Below are 25,263 nucleotides of genomic sequence, written 5' to 3' on the forward strand. Positions count from 1 at the left end.
TCGATTTATATGCCGTCTTTTTCCGGAGACTCAGGGTGGCTTACAATGCGTTAAGCAATAGCCTTCATACTTTTGTATATACCTGCTTAGTAGGGCTTTCGCCCTCCCCCAAGCGGTGTTCTTTTTTATACAAAGTCAACTTATTGCCCCCACAAACTGGGTCCTCATTTTACCTACCTCGAAAGGATGGAAGGCTGAGTCAACCTTGAGCCTGGTGAGATTTGAACTTGCAGTAATTGCAGGCAGCTGGTGTTACTTAACAGTGCTTTAGTCTGCTGCGCCACCAAGGCTCTTTAGTTGCAATGGATGGCTGTGAACGTTGGACCATAAGAAAGGCTGAGCGCCAAAGAATTGAGGCCTTTGAATTCTGGTGCTGGAGAAGACTCCTGCGAGTCCCTTGGACTGCAAGGCCATCAAACTGGTCAGTCCTAAGAGGAAATCAACCCTGACGGCTCTTTAGAAGGCCAGATCCTGAAGATGAAACTGAAACACTTTGGCCACCTAATGAGAAGGAAAGACTCCTTCTCATGCTGGGAAAGATGGCGAGCAAAAGAAGAAGGGGACGGCAGAGAACGAGGTGGCTGGATGGAGTCACCAAAGCAGTCGGCGTGAGCTTAAGTGGACTCCAGAGGATGGTAGAGGACAGGAAGGCCTGGAGGAACGTGGTCCATGGGGTCGCGATGGGTCAGACACGACTTTGCAACTAACAACAACAGTTTAATGAAGAGAAGGACCAGGGGTGACATGATTAGCAGACTTCCAATATCTCGGGGGTTGCCCCAAAGAAGAGTTGCAGGAATTGGGTATGTCTAGTTTAATGAAAAGAAGGACTAGTGGTGACATGATAGCAGTACAGGTGGTTTTCGACTTACGGCCACAATTGAGTCTAAAACATATCTGGCTAAGCGAGACATTTGTTAAGTGAGTTTTGCCCCATTGTATGACCTTTCTTGCCTCAATTGTTAAGTGAGTCCCTGCAGTTGATAAAAGTTAGTAATCCGGTCGTTAAGCGAATCTGGCTTCCCCTTTGACTTGGCGGAAGGTCGCATGATTTTGGGACTCAGCAACGGTCGTAAATAGGAACCAGTTGCCAAGCGTCCGAATTTTGAACACGTGATCATGGGAATGCTACAAAGATTGTGAAAAACGGTCGTAAGTCACATTTTTCAGGGCCGTTGTAACCTTGAGTGGTCACTAAATGAACTGTTGTAAATCGAGGATTACCCGTATTCCAATATCTGCCAGAGAGAAGAGAAGGGGTCCAGCTATTCTCCAAAGCACCGGAAGGCAGGAGACGAAACAATGGATGGAAGTTAATCAAGGAGAGAAGCAACCTAGAATTAAGGAGGAATTTCCTGACATTGAGAAGAATTACCGTATTTTTCGGAGTATAAGACGCACTTTAGTTTTTGGGGAGAAAAATAAGAAAAAAGCTGATTGGCAGGTGGATGGGCCTCCCGGAATATCCCCAATCAGCTGTTCCCAGAGGTGAATTTTAGCAACAGGTTCCTTGGTTGTGAGCTCTGTGTCTTGCTTTTTTTTTTTTTGCTTTTTTTTCCCTGCCTCTGAAACTTCTGAAACTCAGTTTCAGGAAAAAAAAAAAAATTCTGCCTCTGAAAGCCTCCGAAACAGCTTCAGAAAAAAAGCCTCTGAAGCTCTGTTTGGAGGCTTCTTTTCTGAAGCTTCGTTTCTGATGCTTTTTTCAACCTCTGAAACCTCCGTTTGAGAAGCTGGGTGGGGCTACATTCAGAGTGTAAGACGCACCCAGATTTTCACCCTCTTTTTTGGGGGAAAAAGGTGCGTCTTATACTCCGAAAGATACGGTAACCAGTGGAACAGCTTGCCACCAGAAGTTGTGAATGCTCCATCATCGGAGGCTTTTAAGAAGAGATTGGACAGCCGCTTGCCTGAAACAAAATAGGGTCTCCTGTTGAGAATGGGGTTGGACTAGAAGACCTCCAAGGTCCCTTTCCCCGGTGCTATTCCGGGGATCATCTGGCTGGGCAGATTCCAAGCTGGGGAAGGGGGGAAAATGGGGAAGGGAAAAGCTGGCAAGAGAGGCTGGAGCTGTCCAAAGCCCCCTCCTCATCCATGCAGAGGGACAATTTGCACCCAATACAAGAGGCTGGTTCAGATCGGAAGGCAGATTTGCAGTCAAAACCTGGTTCCCTCTGTCTTCTGTATCACAAACGGGGGGGTGGGTGTGAGGTGGGGGAGCTAAATGCCCTTTCTCTGCTCCTTAGAACCTGACACATTTCTGGGGAGGGCGTGATTTTCGGCCGACTGGCGAGAGGATTAATCTAAACCCAACTGCTAAGCCGGCATGATGCCCCCAATGCACCTTTAAAGGTTAAACTGCAGCAAATGGAAAATGGAAAAAAAAACCAGATCAGGATGAAAATTCCAACCGGATCAGCTTCCAGAGGCCCTCGTTTGGAATTAAAACACCCCCCATTTTGAAAAAAACAAAACAAAAACAAAAGAACGCAGGCAGTCCTCGACTTACAACCGTTCATTTAGCGACCGTCCAAAGTTACAAGGGCTCTGAAAAAAAGGGACTGATGACACAGGTCCTCGCCTTTACGACCATCGCAGCATCCCTGAGATTACGTGATCAAAAATTTCAGGCAGTAACTTTCTTGCCATGCTTCTTAAGTGAACCAGAAGCAGTTGTTAAGTGAGTAACCTGGTTGGTAAGTGAATCTGACTTCCCCCGTGACCCCGGGACAGTGCAACCGTCATAAATGTGAGTCAGTTGCCATGCACCCTAATGTAAATCACATGACCATGGGGGGGGGTGCTGCAATGGTCACAAGCGTGATAAATGGTCACGAGTCACTTTTTTTCATTGCCGTTGCAACTTTAAATGGTCGCTAAATGAATTGTTGTAAGTCAAGGACTACCTGTATTGACGATGGTTGTAGGATGCTGGGGTTTGCAACCTTCCGGGCAGTCAAATCAATGGGGAGAAGCCGGATTCGATTAACGACTGCGTGATTCACTTAACGACTGCAGCGTTTTGGTTAGCAGCCATGGCGAAAAAATCAGACATGACTTCCTTTAACGGCTCTTACTATATATATACTGTGCTTAGGCAACCAAAATTCTGGTTCCAATTACGGTCGTAAGTCGAGGACTACCGGTAGCAGTAAAAGAGGTTCCCGACGCCTGCCTCCAACACGCGTGTCCACTTACCTGTTTGTGCATTTCGATGTTCAACCCGTAGGACATTTCATAATACTGGAAGACAAAAAGCAAGCCAAGGTTAGCCGTGGAATTTCTATCAAGGATTTTGAACAGACAAGAGGCCAATTTCCCATCGCTATTAAACTGCAGATGTAAAATCATAACTTGCAGGGATTCCTTTTACACCTGGGGCGAGAAAGGTGGTAAAAAGTGGGAAAACTCACTTAACAACTATCTTGCTTGGCAACAGAAATGTTGGGCTCAATTGTGGTCGTAAGTGGAGGACCGTATTTCTGGAAGGGAGGGGGCAAGACGGAGAAGCCAGGGAGAACTGAGCTCAACAGCCAGCCCCCCCACCCTACCTACCTTACTCTCCTTTTTTGCAAATAACAGTACAAGTAGTCCTCGGCTTACAACGGTTGGTTTTAGTGACCGTTCAAAGTTACAACGGCACTGAAAAAAATGACTTACGACCGTTTTTCACACTTAACGGCTGTTGCAGCATTCCCCACTGTCACGTGATTGACTCGTAGTTGACTCGTAGTTATGACGGTCGCAGTGCCCGGGGGGGTGTCACGTGATCCCCTTTGGCGACCTTCTGACAAGCCAAGTCAAGGGGGGAGGCAGATTCGCTTAACAACCGTGTTCCTAATTTAAAAACTGCAGAGATTCACTTAGCACTGTGACCGGTGAGGTCGTAAAACGGGGCAAAACTCACTTAACAAATGTCTCACTTAGCAACAGAAATTCGGGGCTCAATTGTGATTGTATGTCGAGGATGATTGTGTTGTGGCCTGTCGACTGCCAGCCCCTCCAGTGGCCGAATCAGAAGAATAGGAGGAGGCGGCATGGGAGTCAGCGTCAGCATCAAAGCAACCTGAGAGCTCCGAGGAGGAAGAGGGAATGGAGCTGGCAGAGAGAGAGAGACACAGAGGTGGAGCCTGGGCCGTCCGTCAGCCCTCAGATGTAGAGTCAACAGCCCCCAGGTCAGGAGGTGGCTGATGAGGAAGAGGAGGAACAGCTGGGTCCAGTGCCTGACGCCCGGAATGCACAGAAGGCAGAGGAGAGGAGAGCAGTGGAAATCTATAGGCCGGTCCTCGGGACAGAAGAACCACTGCTGCTAGCAAACTCAATCCTAGCTCTGGGGATAAAAGGCAGGGGGTGGAGATGAATAGATGTGGCAGACAACTATCCATCTCCCAGACAGACAGACTTGTTAGCCTGTGGTGAGAGAGAAACTTTTTGCCGGGATTGCCAGCGTTCCTAATAACACAATCATTGCTTCAACTACAGAGGGTTTGTTGAGTTTGTTGAGCTGGATCAGAACAGATTTCTTCAGCTGGAAAAATGTAGCTCTTGTACCCCAAAACAGGAAAGTACCCCTGGTATTAGAGTGTAAAACCTGGATTAGGAGCCTGGATAGCTCAACAGATTAAAAAGCCTGTTATTAACATTCAGCTGTCTGCAATTATTGCAAGTTTGAATATCCCCAGGCTCAAGGTTGACTCAGCCTTCCATCCTTTCTAAGGTAGGTAAATTGAGGACCCAGTTGTGGGGGCAATAAGCTGACTTTGTATAAATATACAAAAGGATGAAGGCTATTGCTTAACGCATTGTAAGCCGCCCTGAGTCTCCGGAGAAGGGCGGCATATAAATCTAATTAAAAAAATAAATAAAAATAAAAATAAAATAAAACCTGCCCACGCATTACCCTGGTGATTGCTTTCTACTCCAGTTCCCATCATCCTCGATCGCAGGCCAATGAAGAGGCAAGAGTGAGGGCTCCTAAAACTCCCCTTTCCTGGAAAGCTCAGCCTGGCATTTAATCAGCATCATAAAAGCTGCTCACCATGACATAATGTCGCTGAATTTCGGTCTTCTCCGTGGCCAGTTTCTCGCACTCAAGCTTCAAGCTGTGAAGATAAAAGGAAGACCACAGATTGAACTACCCTTCGACCTCCTTCAAAGAAACAGAGGCGTCTGGATGACCCCCTAGGCCAGAAGACCCCCCCCCAACCTTTGGGGTACCAGGGACCAGTTCCGTGGAGAGAGGTTTTTCCCACGGACGTGGGATGGAAGGAATGTGGTTTCGTGTGCTGCCTGCATCCCGCGGATGGGACTTCGCTTGTTTGCGTGGCCCGATTTTTTGGCATGCCGCAGCCTGGTTTTTAGCGACTACTGCGTCAGGGTTTCAAGTAATAGATCAGTGATGGTGAACCTTTTCGGCACCGAGTGCCAAAGAGGTTGCACAGAAACATCCACGTGCGCGCTCATTGGGGCTGCGTTCCGGAAAAGCCAAATGTCTGGGTTCTAGCACGCATTGAGTCCCTTTCTGGATCGGGACTCCTTAAACACGGTCACTCATGCCCTCGTCACTTCCCGCCTGGACTACTGCAATGCTCTCTACATGGGGCTCCCCTTGAGGAGCACCCGAAGGCTCCAACTGGCGCAGAGTGCGGCCGCACGGGTGGTTATGGGAGCGACGTGGCGCTCCCATGTAATACCTCTCCTGCGCGAGCTGCATTGGCTCCCGGTGGTCTTCCGGGTGCGCTTCAAGGTTCTGGTTACCACCTTTAGAGCGCTCCATGGCTTAGGACCTGGTTATTTACGGGACCGCCTGCTGCTGCAAACGGCCTCCCACCGGCTGGTTCGCTCTCATAGAGAGGGACTCCTCCGGGTGCCGTCGGCCAAACAATGTCGGCTGGCGGCCCCCAGGGGGAGAGCCTTCTCTGTGGGGGCATCTACTATCTGGAACGAGCTCCCCCCGGAGATACGGAGGATCCCGGATCTACGCACCTTCCGCCGCGCTCTTAAAACCTTTTTATTTCACCAGGCTGGTCTGGCCTAACCTTTCCCATTCTTTTTTTAATGTAAATTTTAAATTTGTTCTTAACCTGGGGTTTTAAACTTGTCTTGGGCTAAATTGATTTAATTCGATTTTACTTCTGTTCTTAATTTTTCTATTTTGCGTGTTTTATTCTGTGCCTGTTTACCGCCCTGAGTCCTTCGGGAGTAGGGCGGTATACAAATTAAATAAAATGAAATGAAAATGATCATCAGCTGGCCGGTGCACGTGCGCAGGCTGGTTTTCGGCACTGCTGCGTATGCGAAGGGATCGCGCTCTGGAAAAGCTGAACCTCCAGGTTCTGGTGCACAAGCGCACCCAACAATCAGCTGGCTGGTGAGCACGCGCGCACCGGTTTTCGGTAGTGCCGTACGCGCGAAGGACAGCTGATTGTTGCATGCGCATGCTCGTCAGAAATCCAGAAGACAAACAAGGCAAGGCTGCACATGCTGGGTGACATGGCTTGGCGTGCCACTTTGGGCAGGCGTGCCACAGGTTCGCTATCACAGTAATAGACCCATAGCAAGTAAAACTGAGGCAGGTGGATTCTTCAGAGTAGCTTTATTGGAAGAGTTGAGTTGAGTTGAGTTGAGTTGAGTTGAGTTGAGTTGAGTTGAGTTGAGTACAGCACAGTAGAGTAGAATAGAGTAGAATAGAATAGAATAGAATAGAATAGAATAGAATAGAATAGAATAGAATAGAATAGAATAGAATAGAATAGAATAGAATAGAATAGAATAGAATAGTGGGAATGGAATGGAATGGAATGGAATGGAATGGAATGGAATGGAATGGAATGGAATGGAATAGAATAGAATAGAATAGAATAGAATAGAATAGAATAGAATAGAATAGAATAGAATAGAATAGAATAAATATAGGAGGGAATAGAATAGGAGAGAAGAGAAGAGAAGAGAAGAGAAGAGAAGAGAAGAGAAGAGAAGAGAAGAGAAGAATTGGAAGGGACCTTGGAGGTCTTCTAGTCCAACCTCTGCTTAGGCAGGAAACCCTATACCACTTCACACAAATCATTATCCAATCTCTTCTTTAAAACTTCCACTATTTCCACAAAAACTATTGGCACAGATCTGGTGAAAACCGACTCTGAAGGTTTTCTGTGGTTTTCATCTAATTAAAAGCAAAAGTTTTCCCTCAGCCCCATGGTCCAATCAAGGCACTGTCTGGTTGCCTGGTGACAGTCACTCCTCCTTCCTCTGACCAGGTGTGAGACTGTCCTTGGTTCCCAAGAGAAAGTATTTCGTTTTGGCTACAAAATCCCAGCTATCTCTAATTTCCCCCCCCCCCCCACCTTATCCCTCAGCTCCAGTGTGGCAACACTGAAGCTCCAAGATGGCTTCGGGCGGGTCAGCTTCAGGGTTGACACCCTGCTCTAGGCACTTTAGAGTCTGGTTCACACAACCCCAGCTTAACCTTGTACCCCATTCCTGCTAAGTTGTCTTTCCCTTTTAAAAAAACCCAAAATACGGTGCCGATCAAATATTCCTTTTTTCCCAGGGAAGAAAACCTTGATGCGGTTCCCTGTATAAATCATGCAAATACAGATCCGCATTTGCATAATGTATTCAGCCCCTGTCTAGTTTGCATAATCTATTCACAGCTTTAGCAAAGGGGGCTGCGTTCCCCCAAATTGCTTTGGCTGAAGCAATAGCGCTTAAGACTTATATACAGCTTCACAGTGCTTTCCAACCCTCTCTAAGCGGTTTACAGAGTCAGCCTATCATCATCACCATTTAATGGCCCCATAATCTCTTGCAGGGTGGAGTCTGGGCAACTAAATGGAGCTAGCAGAGCGTTTAATGGCCGGATGCCTTTCCTGTCACCAATGCAGAGCTTTGTTCAGCAGATATATTCCCATTGTGCCCAGAGAGAGAAATATCTGCCTCTACCTAGGATCGAACTCACAGCCTCCTGATTGTGACATAAGAGCTCTACCTCTAGGCCACCGCACCACTCCTTTACAGAGTCAGCGTATCGCCCCCAAACAATCTGGGTCCTCATTTGACCGACCACAGAAGGACGGAAGGCTGAATCAACCTTGAACGGGTGAGAATCAAACTGCTGACAGTCGGCAGAGTATGCCTGCAATACTGCATTCTAACCACTGCGCCACCACGGTCCTCGTCCTACATTAGCTACCCTCCACGCACTGTCCGGTGTCCTCGCGCACCATGCGCAGTCATGAGTCCTAGAAACTTGAACAGCTTAAAAACAAAAAGGCGGACCCTAGGGCTAAACTCGCCATTTCATTCTTATTCAGCTTAACCGGTTTGATATTTTTCGTTTCAACCTCTTGTAAGCGGCCCAGAGTCGCTCCAACAGTGAGATGGGTGGCATATATAATTAATAAACCAATGAATTAAATCAGGGATCCCTAACCACCCCCAGGCCATGGCCCACTGCCAGGCCGTGGTCTGTTCGGAACCGGGCTACGAAAATGGCCGGTGAACACGCATGCCGCTCCCCTTGAACGAGAAGCAGGCGAGTGCGTGGGTGCAAGTGTGGCGGACACAGGTGGCTGCTGTTTGCGCAAATGGAGCTACGCGCCCACTCGCACTCCACTCGCACAAAACCATCCCCTTTCCCTTCCCGCCTATTGTGGCTCCATTACCTGAGCCTGTGTTATCGGCAGGAGAGGACTCCGAGAGTGAAGGAGAGGAGTTGGCAAGGCCTCTCTCTCCAGGACCCTCCTCTCTGGCAATGCCTTCGGTATCCGCCGAAGGTCAAGAGATAGGCCCGGGGCCAAGCACGTCCACGCAGCCACAGGTGGACAGTAATGAGGGAGATGAGTCTTGGCTGGATCCTCGGCAGCGTCACAGAGATAAGCGCGCACAACAGAAGAAGAGGCGTGCCAGAGATTAAGCTGAGTCACTGGACCATACCCCACAGGGTATAAAAGAGGGTGTGGTGGCCGGTTCAGCTCTGTGACAAGCAAAAAACGGATATCGGACGACCTTCTTTGTATTTACTGGACTTTGTTGATTATTATGTATTGGCTTTGTTCCCGGACGAAGGGAAAAACTCCCCCGTCGTGAGTAAAGAATACCTGGCAGCCAGCCACTGGGTTGCTGCCAATTCTGATACCAGATAAAATTGTTGTTGGCTGAGTTCTTTAGCTGTTGCCTGTCTGTGGGGGTGCGTGTGTGAGACGGGGACAGAACACCGCCGGACTGCAAAGCCAGAAAGGTGGGGACCACTGAATTAAATAAGTAAATCAACACAGGGCTTCGCAACGATTTTGATTCGATTTGGGCCTCTCCGGTTCAGAGAGAGAGAGAGCTGCCACTCAATCATCCAGACCAACCGTCTCCAACCTTTCTGCTTTGTGGACCTGTCCCTTCCATGCAGGGGTGAGATTCAGTCAGTCCGGGTGAACCAGATGTTAATTTTAATCTGGTTTGCCGAACTGGTAGTTACAAGGACTGGCTGACCCCGCCCACCCTGCCCCGCCCCGCCCCGAAGTCTCCATGCAGCCTGTTTTGGATGCTGGTTAAGTGGAGGGCCCATGTGGAGGCTCTGGGAGAGAGAAAAACGGGCCTACCGGAAGTCCGAAAACGGGCCCATTTCTGGCCTCCGGAGGGCCTCTGGAGCCTGGGCCGTTTTCGCCCTCCCAGAAGCTCAAGGAAAGCCTCCAGCGCCTGGGGAGGGTGAAAAACAGGCCTACCCAAAGTACTGGGTTTGTAGAAAAAAATGCTTTTAAAAAGCTCTGACGATCCCAGCTGAGCCGCGTGATCATCAGAGGATTTTTTAAAAAAAACTTTTAAACTTTTAAACTCTACATGGGGCTCCCCTTGAGGAGCACCCGGAGGCTCCAACTGGCGCAGAGTGCGGCCGCGCGGGTGGTAATGGGAGCGACATGGCGTTCCCATGTAACACCTCTCCTGCGCGAGCTGCACTGGCTCCCGGTGGTCTTCCGGGTGCGCTTCAAGGTCTTGGTTACCACCTTTAAAGCGCTCCATGGCTTAGGACCCGGGTACTTGCGGGACCGCCTACTACCACCAATAGCCTCCCACCGGCCGGTACGCTCCCATAGAGAGGGGCTCCTCCGGGTGCCGTCAGCCAAACAATGCCGACTGGCGGCCCCCAGGGGGAGAGCCTTCTCTGTGGGGGCACCTACTATCTGGAACGAGCTCCCCCCAGAGATACGGAGGATCCCGGATCTGCGCACCTTCCGCCGCGCCTTAAAGACCTTACTATTTCACCAGGCCGGCCTGGCCTAATTTTCCCCCTCTTTTATAAAAGATTTTTAAAATTTTAAATATCTTTTAGTATTTATATATTCAATTTTAAATTGGTTTTAAAAGTTTGGGGTTTTAAATTTGTCGGGGCCAAAATTATTTAATTTGATTTTATTCTATTTTTTAAATTTTGTATTGTATGTGTTTTTATTGTTTGGCTGTGCACCGCCCTGAGTCCTTCGGGAGTAGGGCGGTATAGAAATCTAATAAAATAAAATAAAAAATAAAAAAATAAAAGCATTTTTTCGGCTGAAGAAAAAATGCTTTTAAAAGTAAAAAAAAAAAAAAACCCTCTGATGATCACGCGGCTCAGCTGTGCATGGGGGGGCGGGGGTAGGAGAGGGATTTTTGCTACCGGTTCTCCGAACCACCTGCCACCATCGCTACCGGATCGGGCGATCCGGACCCAACCAGGAGCATTTCACCAGATACAGCCTCGTCGGGTTGCAAAGGGCGCCTTACCCAGAGGGGCAAAAATCATCCAAACAGTTCACGGCAGGATTAAATCAGAGATTGAAAAGCTGGCTTCGGTACACACACACACACACACACACACACACACACACACACACACACACACAAACCAGGATCAAAGGAAGAAGCCACACAGTCCTCCACCCAGCTCAACGTCCCCTAGGAAAACGAACGTCCTTTTTACCTGTGGTACTGGTTCTGCAAAAACTGGAATTCTTCTTTGATCCGGTCCAAAATCTCGGGGTAAGTCAGTTTCAAAGACTGGGGGGTGGTTGATACGACGCTGGCGGCAGCCGCGGCGGCAACAGCTGTGGTGGCCATAGGCGGTGTCTGTAGGTGAGCCTGGGAGGGAGACGGAGAGAGACAGTGGCAAAATCAGCCATGGCAGAGCAAGTATCACATGCCGGCCCTCGTTCCCCTCCCATTCTGTTGTCCCCTTTGGAAAGAGGCCTGCTCCCCCACTTCTCCCCCTCCCTCTTTCCCAATGGTGATTCGCTTAACGACCACTGGAATAAAAGGTCATCCATTTGTCGGGTGGTACACAGTGATGGAATTCAAGTTTTTTTTTACTACCGGTTCTATGGGCGTGGCTTGGTGGGTGTGTCTTGGTGGGGGAAGGATATTGCAAAATCCCCATTCCCACCCCACTCCAGGGGAAGGATACTGCAAAATCTCCATTCCCTCCCCACTCCAGGGGAAGGATATTGCAAAATCCCCATTCCGTCGCCACTCCAGGGGAAGGATACTGCAATATCCACATTCCCTCCCCACTCCAGGGGAAGGATACTACAAAATCTTCCTTCCCACCCCACTCCAGGGGAACGATATCACAAAATCCCTATTCCCTCCCCACTCCAGGGGAAGGATACTGCAAAATCTCCATTCCCACTCCACTCCAGGGGAAGGATACTGCAAAACCTCCATTCCCACTCCACTCCAGGGGAAGGATACTGCAAAATCTCCTTTCCCACCCCACTCCGGGGGAAGGATATTGCATAATCCCCATTCCCACCATACTCCTGGGGCCAGCCAGAGGTAGTATTTGCCGGTTCTCCGAACTAGTCAAAATTTCCGCTACCAGTTCTGTCCGAACCTGCTGAATAGCACCCCTGGTCATACAATGATTGTTAAATGAGCATCATATGCAATTCTTCTGCAAAGCATCCCATTGCGAACAATGGGTTCACTTAATGACCTGGATTCACATTAACAATGATGGGAGAATTCTGGGAGTTGAAGTCCACAAGACTTAAAAGTTGCCACGCCAGCCCCCAACCCCCCACCCCGGATGAAAGAATTGCTTGGAGGAAAACTTTTATCAATCTAGAAATGCTTTAACCAACCCACACCTGAAGATTTGCTTTCAAAGCACATCACTCATCCCCATCCGTTGGTGCATGAATTACTGCTCCTGCTCCGGGTAGTTTTAGGCCAATTTGCAGCATTCAAAACGATGCAAAAGATATTTTTAATTTTGAAGTTCCAATCAGCTCGGAGGTGATTTTCCCGCAAACCAAATGCCACTGAACGAACTCTGTCTGGCTTTAAGTCATGAGTTCATCCCAGCCAGTTAAACATTTGCCACTTCGGCGTTTTAATAACAAGTCCCAGAAAAGAATTTCCAAGCATTGGAGCTTGCTCACTAGAATTGTTTACTCAACAAAGTATATAATACACGTAGTCCTCGATTTACGACTGCCCAAAATGTTGAGCCCAACATTTCTAAGTGAAACATTTGTTAAGTTCAAGGCTGACTCGGCCTTCCATACTTCCGAGGTCGGTAAAGTGAGGACCCAGAAAAATGGCAAGATGCTGACTCTGTAATCCGCTTAGAGAGGGCTGCAAACCACTGTGAAGCGGTATATAAGTCTAAATGCTACTGGAAAGGAAGGAAGGAAGGAAGGAAGGAAGGAAGGAAGGAAGGAAGGAAGGGGAGGAAGGAAGGAAGGAAGGAAGGAAGGAAGGAAGGAAGGAAGGAAGGAAGGAAGGGGAAGGGAAGGGAAGGAAGGAAGGAGCAGCCCTGGTAGCGCAGCAGACTAAAGCACTGTTATTAACATCAGCTGCCTGCAATTACTGCAAGTTCAAATCTCACCAGGCTCAAGGTTGACTCAGCCTTCCATCCTTTCTAAGGTAGGTAAAATGAGGACCCAGATTGTGGGGGCAATAAGCTGACTTTGTATAAATATACAAAAGTATGAAGGCTATTGCTTAACGCATTGTAAGCCGCCTTGAGTCTTCGGAGAAGGGCGGCATATAAATCAAATTTTTTAAAAAAAGGAAGGAAGGAAGGAAGGGAGGGAGGGAGGGAGGAAGTTGTAGTGGCACAGTTACAATGCAGTATTGCAGGCTGACTCTGCTCACTGCCAACAGTTCGAGTCTCACCGACTCAAGGTTGACTCAGCCTTCCATCCTTCCGAGGTCGGTAAAATGAGGACCCAGATTGTTGGGGGCCATAGGCTAACTCTGTAAACCGTTTAGAGAGGGCTGCAAAGTACTGTGAAGCGGTATATAAGTCTAAGTGCTATTGCTAAGTGAATTCTGCCCTGTTTTATGACTTTTCCTGCCACAGTTGTTAAGTGAATCATTACAGTTCTTAAGTTAAGTAACGTGGTTGTGAAGTGACTCTGGCTTCCCCATTTTTGCTTGTCAGAAGGTCGCAAAAGGGTGATCATATGACCCCGTCATAAATATGAGTCAGTTGCCAAGTGTCTGAATTTTGATCCCATGACCATGGGGATGCTGTAAGGATCGTCGGTGTGAAAAACATTCGTAAGTCACTTTTTTTTCAGTGCCGCTGTAACTTTGAACGGTCACTAAATGAATGGTCCTAAGTCGAGGACTACCTGCATTTGACATACAAAAACCCAGAACATTTTGCCACAAGCTCGTTCGGTTTTTATTTCTAAAGCATTGTAGGGGGAAAAAAAAAACCTATAATGGATTTAAAGCAAAGTTTATACCTACAAAGATCAGAATTCTGATACGGTCTTCCATATGACCCTTTATGGAATTAAAAGTGGAACTTTGAAGAAGCTGGAGAAGAAGAAATATTGATGCCTTTGAAGCCAATGTTGGAGAAGACTATTGTCCTAGTGGACAACCATTTAGATACGAGCCAGCCGTGTGCAGCAGCTGCCAAAAAAGCCAACACATTTCTAGACTGCATCAACAGAGGGATAGAATCAAGATCACGTGAAGTGTTAATACCACTTTATAATGCCTTGGTAAGGCCACACTTGGAATTCGGCATCCAGTTTTGGTCGCCACGATATAAAAATGATGTGGAGACTCTAGAAAGAGTGCAGAGAAGAGCAACAAAGATGATTAGGGGACTGGAGGCTAAAACATATAAAGAACGGTTGCTGGAATTGGGTATGTCTAGTTTAATGAAAAGAAGGATAGTATAGATAGGCAAAGGTAGGTACAGATATGTAAAATTGTATAGGAATAAGGTATAAATGACAATTATTATAATACTATGTTTAAATAACGTATAAGGTGTAAGGAATATATTATTATATTATCATTAACTTTAAATTAATCCATTATATTATGGATTAATTTAAAGTTGGAAGATGCTTGGGACCAGTGATGTCATATCTTTGTCCAATGTTTTTAATTTTGAATTACTAATAAAAAACTTTATTAAAGAAAAAAAAAGAAGGACTAGGGGAGACATGATAGCAGTCTTCCAATAACTCAGGGGCTGCCCCAAAGAAGAGGGAGTCAAGCTATTCTCCAAAGCACCTGAAGGCAGGAAAAGAAGCAATGGGTGGAAACTAATCAAGGAGAGAAGCAACTTAGAACTAAGGAGAAATTTCCTGACAGTGAGAGCAATTAATCAGTGGAACAATTTGCCTCCAGAAGTTGCGACAACACTGGACATTTTTAAGAAGATGTTGGATAACCATTTGTCCGAAGTGGTGTAGGGTTTCCTGCCTAAGCAGAGGGTTGGACTAGAAGACCTCCGAGGTCCCTTCCAACTCTGTTATTCTATTCTTCTATTCTATGTACAGTTAAGAAAACACAGAACAATTTTTGCTCCACGTTGCAGCACCGAACAGACTCCTATTAACTTTTGCAGCCCGCATGAAGGAAAGATTTGAGGACCCAGTTTGTGGGGGCAATAAGCTGACTTTGTATAAATATACAAAAGTATGAAGGCTATTGCTTAACGCATTGTAAGCCGCCCTGAGTCTCCGGAGAAGGGCGGCATATAAATCAAATTAAAAAAAAAAAAGACTCAGCTCTCCGGCCAAGGCTCTGATTGTTGGGAAAGGTGGAAGGAAAAAAGAGGAGAAGAAGAAGAGAGGAAATGGAGATGGAGGCTCAATTGGAAGAGCCAAAGGACCAGGTTGGAGACAGATTTCCATGGATAAAATCTATCTATGTGGTCAGTAAGAGCCGACAATGATTTGTTGGTATGTAATTAATTGGCCAATCGATGCAAAAGCTCAACTCCCTGGGGAAGGCTTTGATCCTGGGAAAGAGGGAAGGGAAGAGAAGAAGAGGGCCAGAATCAAGGGGAATGGACTTGATTTACAGCTGCAAGTTGGGCACGACTGGAAGATTTGAAGGACCAGATTTGAGGACAGATCTTCATGGAGTTTATCTCTGTATGCGGTCACTCAGTCAACCCTAACTCAATGCACACAATCAATCAATCCTCAATCAATCAAAACGACAGGTAGTCCTCGATTTACAACCGCAAATGAGCCCGAAATTCATGTCGCTAAATGAAACATTTGTTCAGTGCCATTTTATGACCTTTCTTGCCACAGTTAAAGCAAATCACTGTAGTTGTTGAATTATTAGTCACACAGGTGTGAAGCGAATCTGGCTTCCCTACTGACTTTGCTCGTCAGACGGTCACAAAAGGGGATCATGTGACTCCAGGACACTGCAACCGTCGTAAGTATGAGTCAATGGCCAAGTGCCTGAATTCTGATCATGTAACCATGGGGATGCTGCAATAGTCGTTAAGTGTGAAAAACGGCCATGAATCACTTTGTTGAGGGCTATTTTAACATTGAACGGTCACTAAATGAACAGCGGTAAGTCGAGGACCAGCTGTATTTCAGACATTCAAGTCTTCAGGAAAGGCTTATTTTTCCTGTCTAAATAAAATCATCAGTTAAATTTTGGTCTCTTTCCATCCTCCCCTTCCCCAATTAAAAAAACAGCCTTAGCCATCAAAAATCAGTGGGATGTCTTTGGGCCAATCACTAGGAGACTGGGAGTTCTAGTCCCACCTTAGCCCTGAAATCCGGTTGGGTGACTTTAGGCCAATCACCAGGAGACAGTGAGTTCTAGTCCCACTTTAGCCCTGAAAGCCAACTGGGTGACTTTAGGCCAATCACTAGGAGACTGGGAGTTCTAGTCCCATCTTAGCTTGAAAGCTGGCTGGGTGACTTTGGCCCAATCACCAGGAGACAATGAGCTCTAGTCCCACTTTAGTCCTGAAAGCCGGCTGGGTGACTTTAGGCCAATCACCAGGAGACCGTGAGTTCTAGTCCCATCTTAGCCTTGAAATCCGGTTGGGTGACTTTAGGCCAATCACCAGGAGACAGTGAGTTCTAGTCCCACTTTAGCCCTGAAAGCCAATTGGGTGACTTTAGGCCAATTACCAGGAGACGGTGAGTTCTAGTCCCACCTTAGCCCTGAAAGCCAACTGGGTGACTTTAGGCCAATCACTAGGAGACTGGGAGTTCTAGTCCCATCTTAGCCTTGAAAGCTGGCTGGGTGACTTTGGCCCAATCACCAGGAGATAATGAGCTCTAGTCCCACCTTAGCCCTGAAAGCCGGCTGGGTGACTTTAGGCCAATCACCAGGAGATAATGAGTTCTAGTCCCATCTTAGCCCTGAAAACCAATTGGGTGACTTTAGGCCAGTCCCTCTGTCTCAGCCTGACCCATCTGTTATTGCTCTGAGGAAAATAGGAGGAGGAAAGAGTATTAGGGATGTTCGCTGGCTGGAGTTATTCATGTTTACAAAAAGTAATAAAGGAGAGACAGATAAACAATTTTTTTTAAAAAACAATCCAAACAGTCTGAAACACACCCATCCTTGAAATACTGACATTTGGATAAGAGTTAAAATCAACTTAAAGGAAAGTATATTTTTAATTTTCTTCGATGGGAGTTGGAAACCTAAAGATTGGAGGTGGAAGGGAAATAAAAAAAGAAAAATGAAAAAACAGAGAGATCTTACCGGGGGCCGATTTTGGGAGAACATCCTTGTAAATCAACCATAGGTTTGTGATTTTAGGTAAGGTCACTGCCTCGCCGGTTTGGGGAACCCACTTTTTGGGGGTAACCTAGGGAGAATAAGATAGTTACATCATGGTTAAATTAGAAGCGTTGGGTTATCTTATCCTGGTCCCAAGTCAGAAATTATGAACATCTCCGCCACGTTCAGATGGGTGAACTACAATTCCCAGAATCCCCCCAGCCACCATGCTGGCTGAGGCAATTCTGGCAGTTGGAAGTCCACAGTCTTAAAACTTGCCACGGTTGTGAAACACTGAATTTTAAGCACATTTTAAGTACAAACCGCCTTAGCAGTCTAGAAACGGCAGACTAGATTTTCAAAATGAGCCATGAACATTATTCCAGCAGTCATAAAAATGCGCTGTTATTGGACTGAACAGGGTTGCCTATCGGCATCTATTTATTTTACACCTAATTTATTTTACACCACAGAGTTGCCTCGAAGCAAGATGGGCAGGCGAGCAAATGAACAAGAAATAAAAGAAATCCGCAAGTCACGTGTTGGCGGTCGGTGTCATCCTTTGGTTTGTGAGGATAACAGAGATTCATGAGGACTAGCACCCCAGAAAGCCTGCCACACATTTCTCTTCTCCTTTCCCAAATAGGGGGTCGTCGCCTCTTGTAGAAAACCCTTCCACACTTCTAACCAAATTCCACTTGACTCTGGTTCATCCATTACATTCTCCTCTTTGCAATAATGGCTTAATTTAGGATAGCAATAAGGAACCCATGGGGGGGAGGAGAAATATAGTTTAAATCACTAAAACATGCTTTATTTTTTAAAAGCAATAAAACAACCAAAAGAAATAAGATCCACAGGCCCCTAAATATTACAAGCCGCCTCCTTCAGTAACCCAAATTGTGTCCACTGAGGCCTGTAGCAATTACAGATAGTCTACGACTTACAACCATCCATTTAGTGACTGAACGGGGCTGAATAAAATGATTTATTGGCCCAATGACATGATCAAAATTTGATCGTTTGACAACCCGCCTGCATTTATGACGCTTGCAGCATCCAGTGGTCACATGATCGTCATTTTATGAACTTCCCGGCTGACTTCTGACAAGCAAAGTCAATGGGGGGGGGGAGCCGGGTTCGCTTAACGACCGCCCGATTCACTTAACCATTGCACCAATTTGCTTAACAACCAAGGCCAAAAAAAAGAAAAAAATCGAGGTTGTAAAATCGAGCGTGTCTCTTTTAAACAACTGCCTTGCTTAGCAACAGAAATCCTGGTCCCCAATTGCGGTCGTAAGTTGAGGACTACCTCCAAAGATTGCTGGAAAGCCACCCGACTAGAGATTTTTTTTGACCAAACTCATCTTTGATTTGAGAGATGCTGCAAAGCCCTTGAAGGCGGCCCTTCACAGACGGGAAGGATATTTGCTGTCTGCTCAGAAGGAAATTACAGGGTGAACCAAGGCCGCCTCTGGGCATGTCAAGGGCGTTTTTTTTCCTCCCTCTCCTGCTTCGAATTCCCAAGGCTGCAGACTTCAGGAAGCATAAATTTCCTTTTTAACACATGTGTGACTTGGGAAGAAGAAGCCACAACTCAACCCCTGCCCGCCCCCACTTTTATTCCTCCAGGGTCAGGCAGAAAAAGACCTCCCACCCAAACCACCGACCACACGTGGCTCTTTTCTCTTTTATTTTTATTTTGTTTTATGTCACACACCATTCCCTCTTTCCAGCTGTTCTTACATGCGCCCCTCGATTAATTTTAACGTCCCCCCTCCCAAGTTATTGCCTGCTTCGCAGGTAAGGATATAAAAATCTCCCAGCTGCAGCCTTTCCTGACTGCACCCCCCCCCCATTTCCCCAATTCCTTGTATCCCAGCCAGCTTTTATCAGGAAGGATGTGCAAAACTCGAAATGGCCTTCCTGGCGCATCTAATCGGCCCCGGGGGGGGGGGGCGGGGGGGGGAAGGAAGGAAGGAAGGCATGTATGTGTGTCGAAGGACCCTCAAGCCGGGATTGATTGCCAGCAAGGGTTTCCTTAAAAAAACAACAACCAAATAACAACAACAAAAAAGCACCTCACAATAAATCAGTTTTAAACTCAATTATTTTCACCGATTTATTAACTATGTGAAGTTTACAGGCAGTCCTCGACATACGACCACCATCGAAACTGGAACGTCGATGCAGTCAGAAAGCGAGACGTCACCTGTCAATAAAATAAGACAGGCAGTCCTCCACATATGACCACACAATCGAGGCCAAAGTTCTTGTTGATGAGTGAGACATTTCAGCCAAGTTTGGCTCCATTTTACGCCTTGAATCGCTGCCGTTGTTAAGTTAGCAAAACAGTTGTTCGGTGAATCCAGTTTCCTCGGATTGCGACTTTGTTTGTCGGAAGTCGCAAAAGGGGATCCGGCGATCCCAGGACACTGCAACCGTCATAAGAATGAGCCAAGCGTCTGAATTTTGATCACGTGACCATGGAGATGCTACAACGGTCGTAAGTGTGAAAACTGGTCCTAAGTCACTTTTTTCCTGGCCGTTGTAACTAAACAAGCTGTTGTAAGTCGAGGACTAGCTGTAATGCATGGAAAAACCCAGATTTCGATGAATTTTGAAATAACAAAGGTGGAATCCCAAATAGGGATTGGAAAAAAAGATGGGGATTTAAAAAACCAACAACCCAGCACTGGCAATAATCTTGCCTCCAGTTTAGAAATTTAACTCTAATAAGGAGGCGCATTGACAGATTGGGGAAAAGGGGTGAAAGGGCGGGAGATAGATTGCTTCTGCATCTGGAGGCTCCATCTCCCAGGCCAAAAGTTCCAACAAATGAAAACTTCACACCTCCATTTGCCTCTTACTCTCCCCCCAATTTAGAGAAAAGACATCAATGACGGAAAAGGAAGCGTTCGCACAACTCATAAAACATCTGAAAATAAAAGTGGGATATATTCAGACCACAGGCCATCTTTAATGATGGTTAGTCTTCTCTTGGATGCTGGGCAAACCCCGCCTAAACGAATCAATGCATTCGCTAAACACGCAAACAGACTAAAAGTTCATTTCTCTAAGCAGACTAAACGTGCAGGCCATCCTCGATTTACAACAGTTCATTTAGCAACCGTTCAAAATTACCACGGCATTGAAAAAAGTGACTTACGACCGTTTTTCACACTTATGACCATTGCAACATCCCCATGGTCACATGCCTCCAAAATCTGGATGCTTGGCAACTGACTGATTCATATTTATGACCGGTTGCGATGTCCCGGGATCCTTTTGCAACCTTTTTAGAAACAATGTCCATTGGGGAAGCCAGATTCACTTAACAACCGTATGACCGATTTAACAACTGCAATGATTCGCTTAACACCGGTGGCGAGAAAAGTCGAATTCACTTAACTCACGTTTCACTTAGCAACAGAAATTTGGGGCTCAATTATGGTCATACATCCGGAACTATCCGTATATTGTGTGAATGCACCCCAGCCTCCAATCTAACCACAATTGTGGGCCGCCGATGCTCGTCCTGGTTTCAGAAAAGTGTGTAAGACCCCTGTTAAGATGTCATCTTACCCAGTGGGGTCTTTGGCGGGTAGATTAACAATGCAATGCTTCTTTTTCTCCAAAGTTCTTGCAAACTCCCTTCTGTCTCTCTAAGGATCTTGAATAAAGGATTTTAAAAGCTGACTGACCCCCCCCGCAACACTCACCCCCCCCATCCAGTCCCTATGGGTGGCAAGCTAGAACCAGCTCTCTTTCATTCAGGAGCCATGAAAAAGCACTCCGCACATGTTCAGGGTGGTCTATCTATCCCTCGTGCCATGAGGGAGGGAAAATGAGGACCCGGTTTGTGGGGGCAATAAGCTGACTTTGTATAAAAATATACAAAAGTATGAAGGCTATTGCTTAGTGCATTGTAAGCTGCCCTGAGTCTCCGGAGAAGGGCGGCATATAAATCAAAATAAATTAAAAAAAATAAATAGATAAATAAAAATAAAATAAAAATATATAGGCGCCGGGCGAGATTTCAAAGGACTTTAAAAAGAGATGCTGCCCCTGGAGCTGGCAAGCCCTACTCTGCTTCCTGTAGGCTTAACTGGAGATGATGAGGGCAGAGGGGGAAAAAAAACCAGGAGCAAAGTCACATTAATCACAGTTTAATTCGTGGGTATTTGGCGAGGGAAGGGGAGCTGCACAAGGTAAAAACAAGGTGGGGGAGAGGGGATCTTAACCCCAGATGCCTCTTTGTATTAAAAAAAGAAATAACAGGAAGGAACAGCACCCCCCCCACCAACACACACACACATACACACACACACACATATACACACACACCCCAATTAACAATCGCCCCAATTAACAATCAAAAGCTCCTCTTTTCCCACGAATAAGGAACTCCCTCTTCTCCGATTTAGAAATCCCTTTTTTTTTAATACAAAATCGGGGTTACAAAATCGCCCCCCCCCCATGATTTCTCCCAGCCTAACAATAGTCCCAAAGCAGCAGCAGCAGCAGCAGGTAGGAAGGAGAGAGAGAGAGTAGATCCGCCAGCAGGAAAGAGATCCACCCCTCCCTTTGCCTTTAAAAAAAAAAAACCCACCGCCTCCGTTTCAAAGCGGCTGCACCCACCCCAAGCCAGCTCTTTGGAGAGACGGACCCGAAGGGAGACAGGGGAGATCTATTCCCCTCCACCGCGCGAGAGGAAAAAAAAAAAAAACACCCCAAAACACTCACCCGATCGCTCCTTTTTGCGGGGTGGGGGGGGGGAAAGGGAGAGAGTGGGCGAGGTGGCTCAGGGTCAGGGCTGCCCCAGTCGGGTGTTTGCAAGAGGGAGAAATAAAGAGAGAGAGAGAAAGAAAGAAAGAAAGAGAGAGACACCCCCCTCTTTCAACGCCCCTTCTTCCTTTCCTCGCTTTCTCTCTCTCTCACTCTTTTTTTTCCCCCCTCCTCCTCCTCCCACCCCCCCCCCGCGGCAGCTTTGCGGGGGAGAAGCGATCAATGGAACGCCCGCCAGCTCCACGTGGGGTCTGCCGCTTTCTCTTTCGCCACAGTCGAACGCGCCGCAGCCAATCAGAGCGCCGGGAAGGGAGAGAGAGAGCGAGAGAGGGCGGGGGGAGGGAGGGAGGAGGGAGGAGAAGAAAGGGAAGAAATAAATAAGGCGCTCGCGGCCCACGTGGGGGGGGAGGGAGGGAGGGAGGGCGGGAAGAAGAGGGTATTATAAAAAAAAAAAAAAGCCACAAAACCCCAGGACGGCGCCTGATTGGTCCGGCGCGGCTTCCCGTAGCAAATGTGTCAATCTGGATAGAGCGCGAGGTAGCCCGTGAGGGGAGGAAGGAGGAAGGAGGAAGGAGGGAGGGGGGGGAGAAAAAGGGAAGCGCTCGCTCTCCCGCTCGCTGCCCCCCCTTTTCTTTTTTTTCCTTTTTTTTTTCCTTTTTTTCTTTTTGGGGTTAACCCTTGAAGTGCTGGCAGGGATGGGAAATTGGTTTAACCCTTGAAAAGGGGAAGGGAGAAGGAGAAACGGGTTAAAGGTGGAAAAGCTTTGAGGTGGCGGGGGTGAGAAGGGGGGAGGGGGGGTAGTAGAGAGAGGGAAAGGGGGGGCCAGGGGGGAAAGAAGGGGGAGGGGGGGAGAGAAGGTTGGTTTTAACCCTTTAAGATCAGGAGGGGAAGGGAAAAAGGGGGGCACAGGAAGAAAGGGGAGGGAGGGGCACGAGGAGACGGGGAATGGAGGGGACAGGGGGGAAATAGGGCAGGGGAAGGGGCGGGCAGAGGGAAAAAGGGGGGACATTGAGGGACAGAGGGGAAACGGGGGACAAGGGAAAAAGGGGGCAGGGAAAAAGGGAGGTGGGGAAGGGGACAGAGGGGAAAAGGGGAAGGGGGAACAGGGTGAAAGTGAGGGAGGGACAGAAGGGGAAAGGGAGAAAGGGGGACAGAGGGAAAAAGGGGGAGAAAGGGGAAAGGGGGATGGGAAAAGGGGGACAGAGGGGAAAAGGGAGACGGAGGAGAAGGGGGAACAGGGTGAAAGTGAGGGAGGGACAGAAGGGGAAAGGGAAAAAGGGGGAGAAAGGGAAAGGGGGGCAGAGGAGAAAAGGGGGGACAAAAGGGGAAAGGGCAGCAGAGAGGAAAAAAGGGGGACAGGGGAAAGGGGGGGCAATGGGGAAGGGGGAGCAGAGAGGAAAAAGGCAGAGGGGAAAAGGGGGGCATAGAGGGGAAAGGGGGAGCAGGGAGGAAAAAGGGCAGAGGGGAAAAGGGACAAAAAGGGAAAAGGGGCAGGGGAAAAGGGGATAGACAGGAAAGGAGGAGGCAGAGGGGAAGGGGGCAGAGGGAAAAGGGGGAGATAGGAAAGGGGGAGCAGAGAGGAAAAAAGCAACAGGGAAAAAGGGGATGGGAAAGGGGGGGCAGAGGGGAAAGGGGGAGGCAGAGGGGAAAGGGGAGCAGAGAGGAAAAGGGATGGGAAAAGGGGGACAATGGGGAAGGGGCAGAGGGGAAAAGGGGGATAGAGAGGAAAGGGGGAGCAGGGAGGAAAAAGGGCAATGGGGAAAATGAGGGCAGAGGAAGGGGGCAGAGGGGAAAAGGGGGAACAAAAGGGGAAAGGGGAGCAGGGAGGAAAAAGGGCAGTGGGGAAAAGGGGAGCAGAGGAAAAAAGGGGGACAGGAAAAGGGGGCAATGGGGAAGGGGGCAGAGGGGAAAAGGGATAGAGAGGAAATGGGGAGCAGAGAGGAAAAAGGGCAGTGGGGAAAAGGGGGGCAGAGGAAAAAAGGGGGACAGGAAAAGGGGGCAATGGGGAAGGGGGCAGAGGGGAAAAGGGATAGAGAGGAAATGGGGAGCAGAGAGGAAAAAGGGCAGTGGGGAAAAGGGGGGCAGAGGAAAAAAGGGGGACAGGAAAAGGGGGCAATGGGGAAGGGGGCAGAGGGGAAAAGGGATAGAGAGGAAATGGGGAGCAGAGAGGAAAAAGGGCAGTGGGGAAAAGGGGGGCAGAGGAAAAAAGGGGGACAGGAAAAGGGGGCAATGGGGAAGGGGGCAGAGGGGAAAAGGGATAGAGAGGAAATGGGGAGCAGAGAGGAAAAAAGGCAGAAGGGAAAAGGGGGGCAGAGGGGAAAAGGGATAGAGAGGAAGAAGAGAGATTTTTTCTTAAAGGGAGAAAAAGACCCTTGGGCTTCACTTGACATAGGTCAAGCCAACGCGAACGAGTTAACCCTTCCAGATCCAGAAAGCTTCGAGGAAAAACGCGGCGGGGTGGGGTGGGGGACTTGGTGGGGTGGGGGGAGGAGAGTGAATTGAACTCTGCAAAGTCTGGACTTAGGGAAGGGAGGTGGTTTTTTCTAACCCTTAAAAAGAAAGGAAAGAAAAAGGAAACGAGTGAAAAGCAAGGGGGTGGGTGGGCGTGGGGAGAAAGAGGGGTCTCAAAAGGCCTGGCCTCTGGATTCAGTTTGATCAAGAATTGGGGGAGTGGAAAAACAAGGAGGAAAAAACTGGGTTAAAAGGCCGAGGAAAATCCAGCCCTTAAAAAAAAATAATAGAGAGGTGGAGGTGGGTGGGTGGGTGGGAGGTAAATGAATCCTCCAAGGCCAAGGGAGTGAGAAGGAGATCAACCAGATTAACTCTTCCAAGATCTCCCAGGGGAAGGATTAACTCTTACCTGTCCAGAAGGTGAGAAGGAGTAATGGATGAAAAAGGGGGTAAAAATTTATTAGAGCAGTGTTTCTCATCCTGGACCCCTTTTAAGCCGTGTGGACTTCAACTTCCAGAATTCCCCAGCCCCCAGCCCGCTTGCGGCACGGTAATAGAGCCTAATGAATGAGCGGGAAACCAAACAGTATATCTATATATATAAAAGCGAAATACCACTCGCGCATCATCACAAAATCTCCAGAACCGTAAAGCCTACAAACTTGAAATTTGCCACGTATCTTCCTCTTGGCTTCTAGGTGCTCACTAAGAAAGGGTTTTTCGAAATGACCATCAGAGCATTAGTATTTCCTATATTATTATTAACACGCTCTGATGCTAAGGAGTTCTACTCCACCTCCCCAGCTGAAAAGAAATCTGTTCCAAATGCAAAACTCAAGCAGAGGAGAGGAGTTTCACTTTCAGTTTTACTTTCACAGAAGCAAGCAGGGGATAGGATAGGGGAGGCTTCTGTGGGGCAAGCCTGAGGGAGAGAAGGGGATAGGATACAGGAGGCTTCTGTGGGGCAAGCCTGAGGGAAAAAAGGGAACCGTTGGGGCCCATTTTTATATTTGTTCCAAACAGCTTGGAAGCTCT

General features: G+C 47.8%; 1 protein-coding gene across 1 annotated transcript in view; it reads right to left on the reverse strand.

Annotated features, from left to right (window-relative positions):
- The window catches only part of LOC117668572 (transducin-like enhancer protein 1), a 79,615-nt gene extending 57,542 nt beyond the window's left edge, over positions 1–22,073 (reverse strand). Inside the window, exons 1-5 of the mRNA XM_087873176.1 lie at positions 21,736–22,073; positions 16,972–17,077; positions 10,946–11,103; positions 5,036–5,099; positions 3,196–3,240 (exon numbers count right to left, since the gene is read on the reverse strand). Coding sequence (XP_087729302.1) covers positions 3,196–3,240; positions 5,036–5,099; positions 10,946–11,103; positions 16,972–16,995 — 291 coding nt within the window. The 5' untranslated portion in view covers positions 16,996–17,077; positions 21,736–22,073. The remainder of the gene's footprint in view (positions 1–3,195; positions 3,241–5,035; positions 5,100–10,945; positions 11,104–16,971; positions 17,078–21,735) is intronic.
- Positions 22,074–25,263: the final 3,190 nt, after the last annotated feature.

The sequence above is a fragment of the Pantherophis guttatus genome, chromosome 1 (assembly GCF_059756535.1).
Source record: "Pantherophis guttatus breed Tessera chromosome 1, ASM5975653v1, whole genome shotgun sequence".
In the NCBI taxonomy this organism is placed as follows: Eukaryota; Metazoa; Chordata; class Lepidosauria; order Squamata; family Colubridae; genus Pantherophis; species Pantherophis guttatus.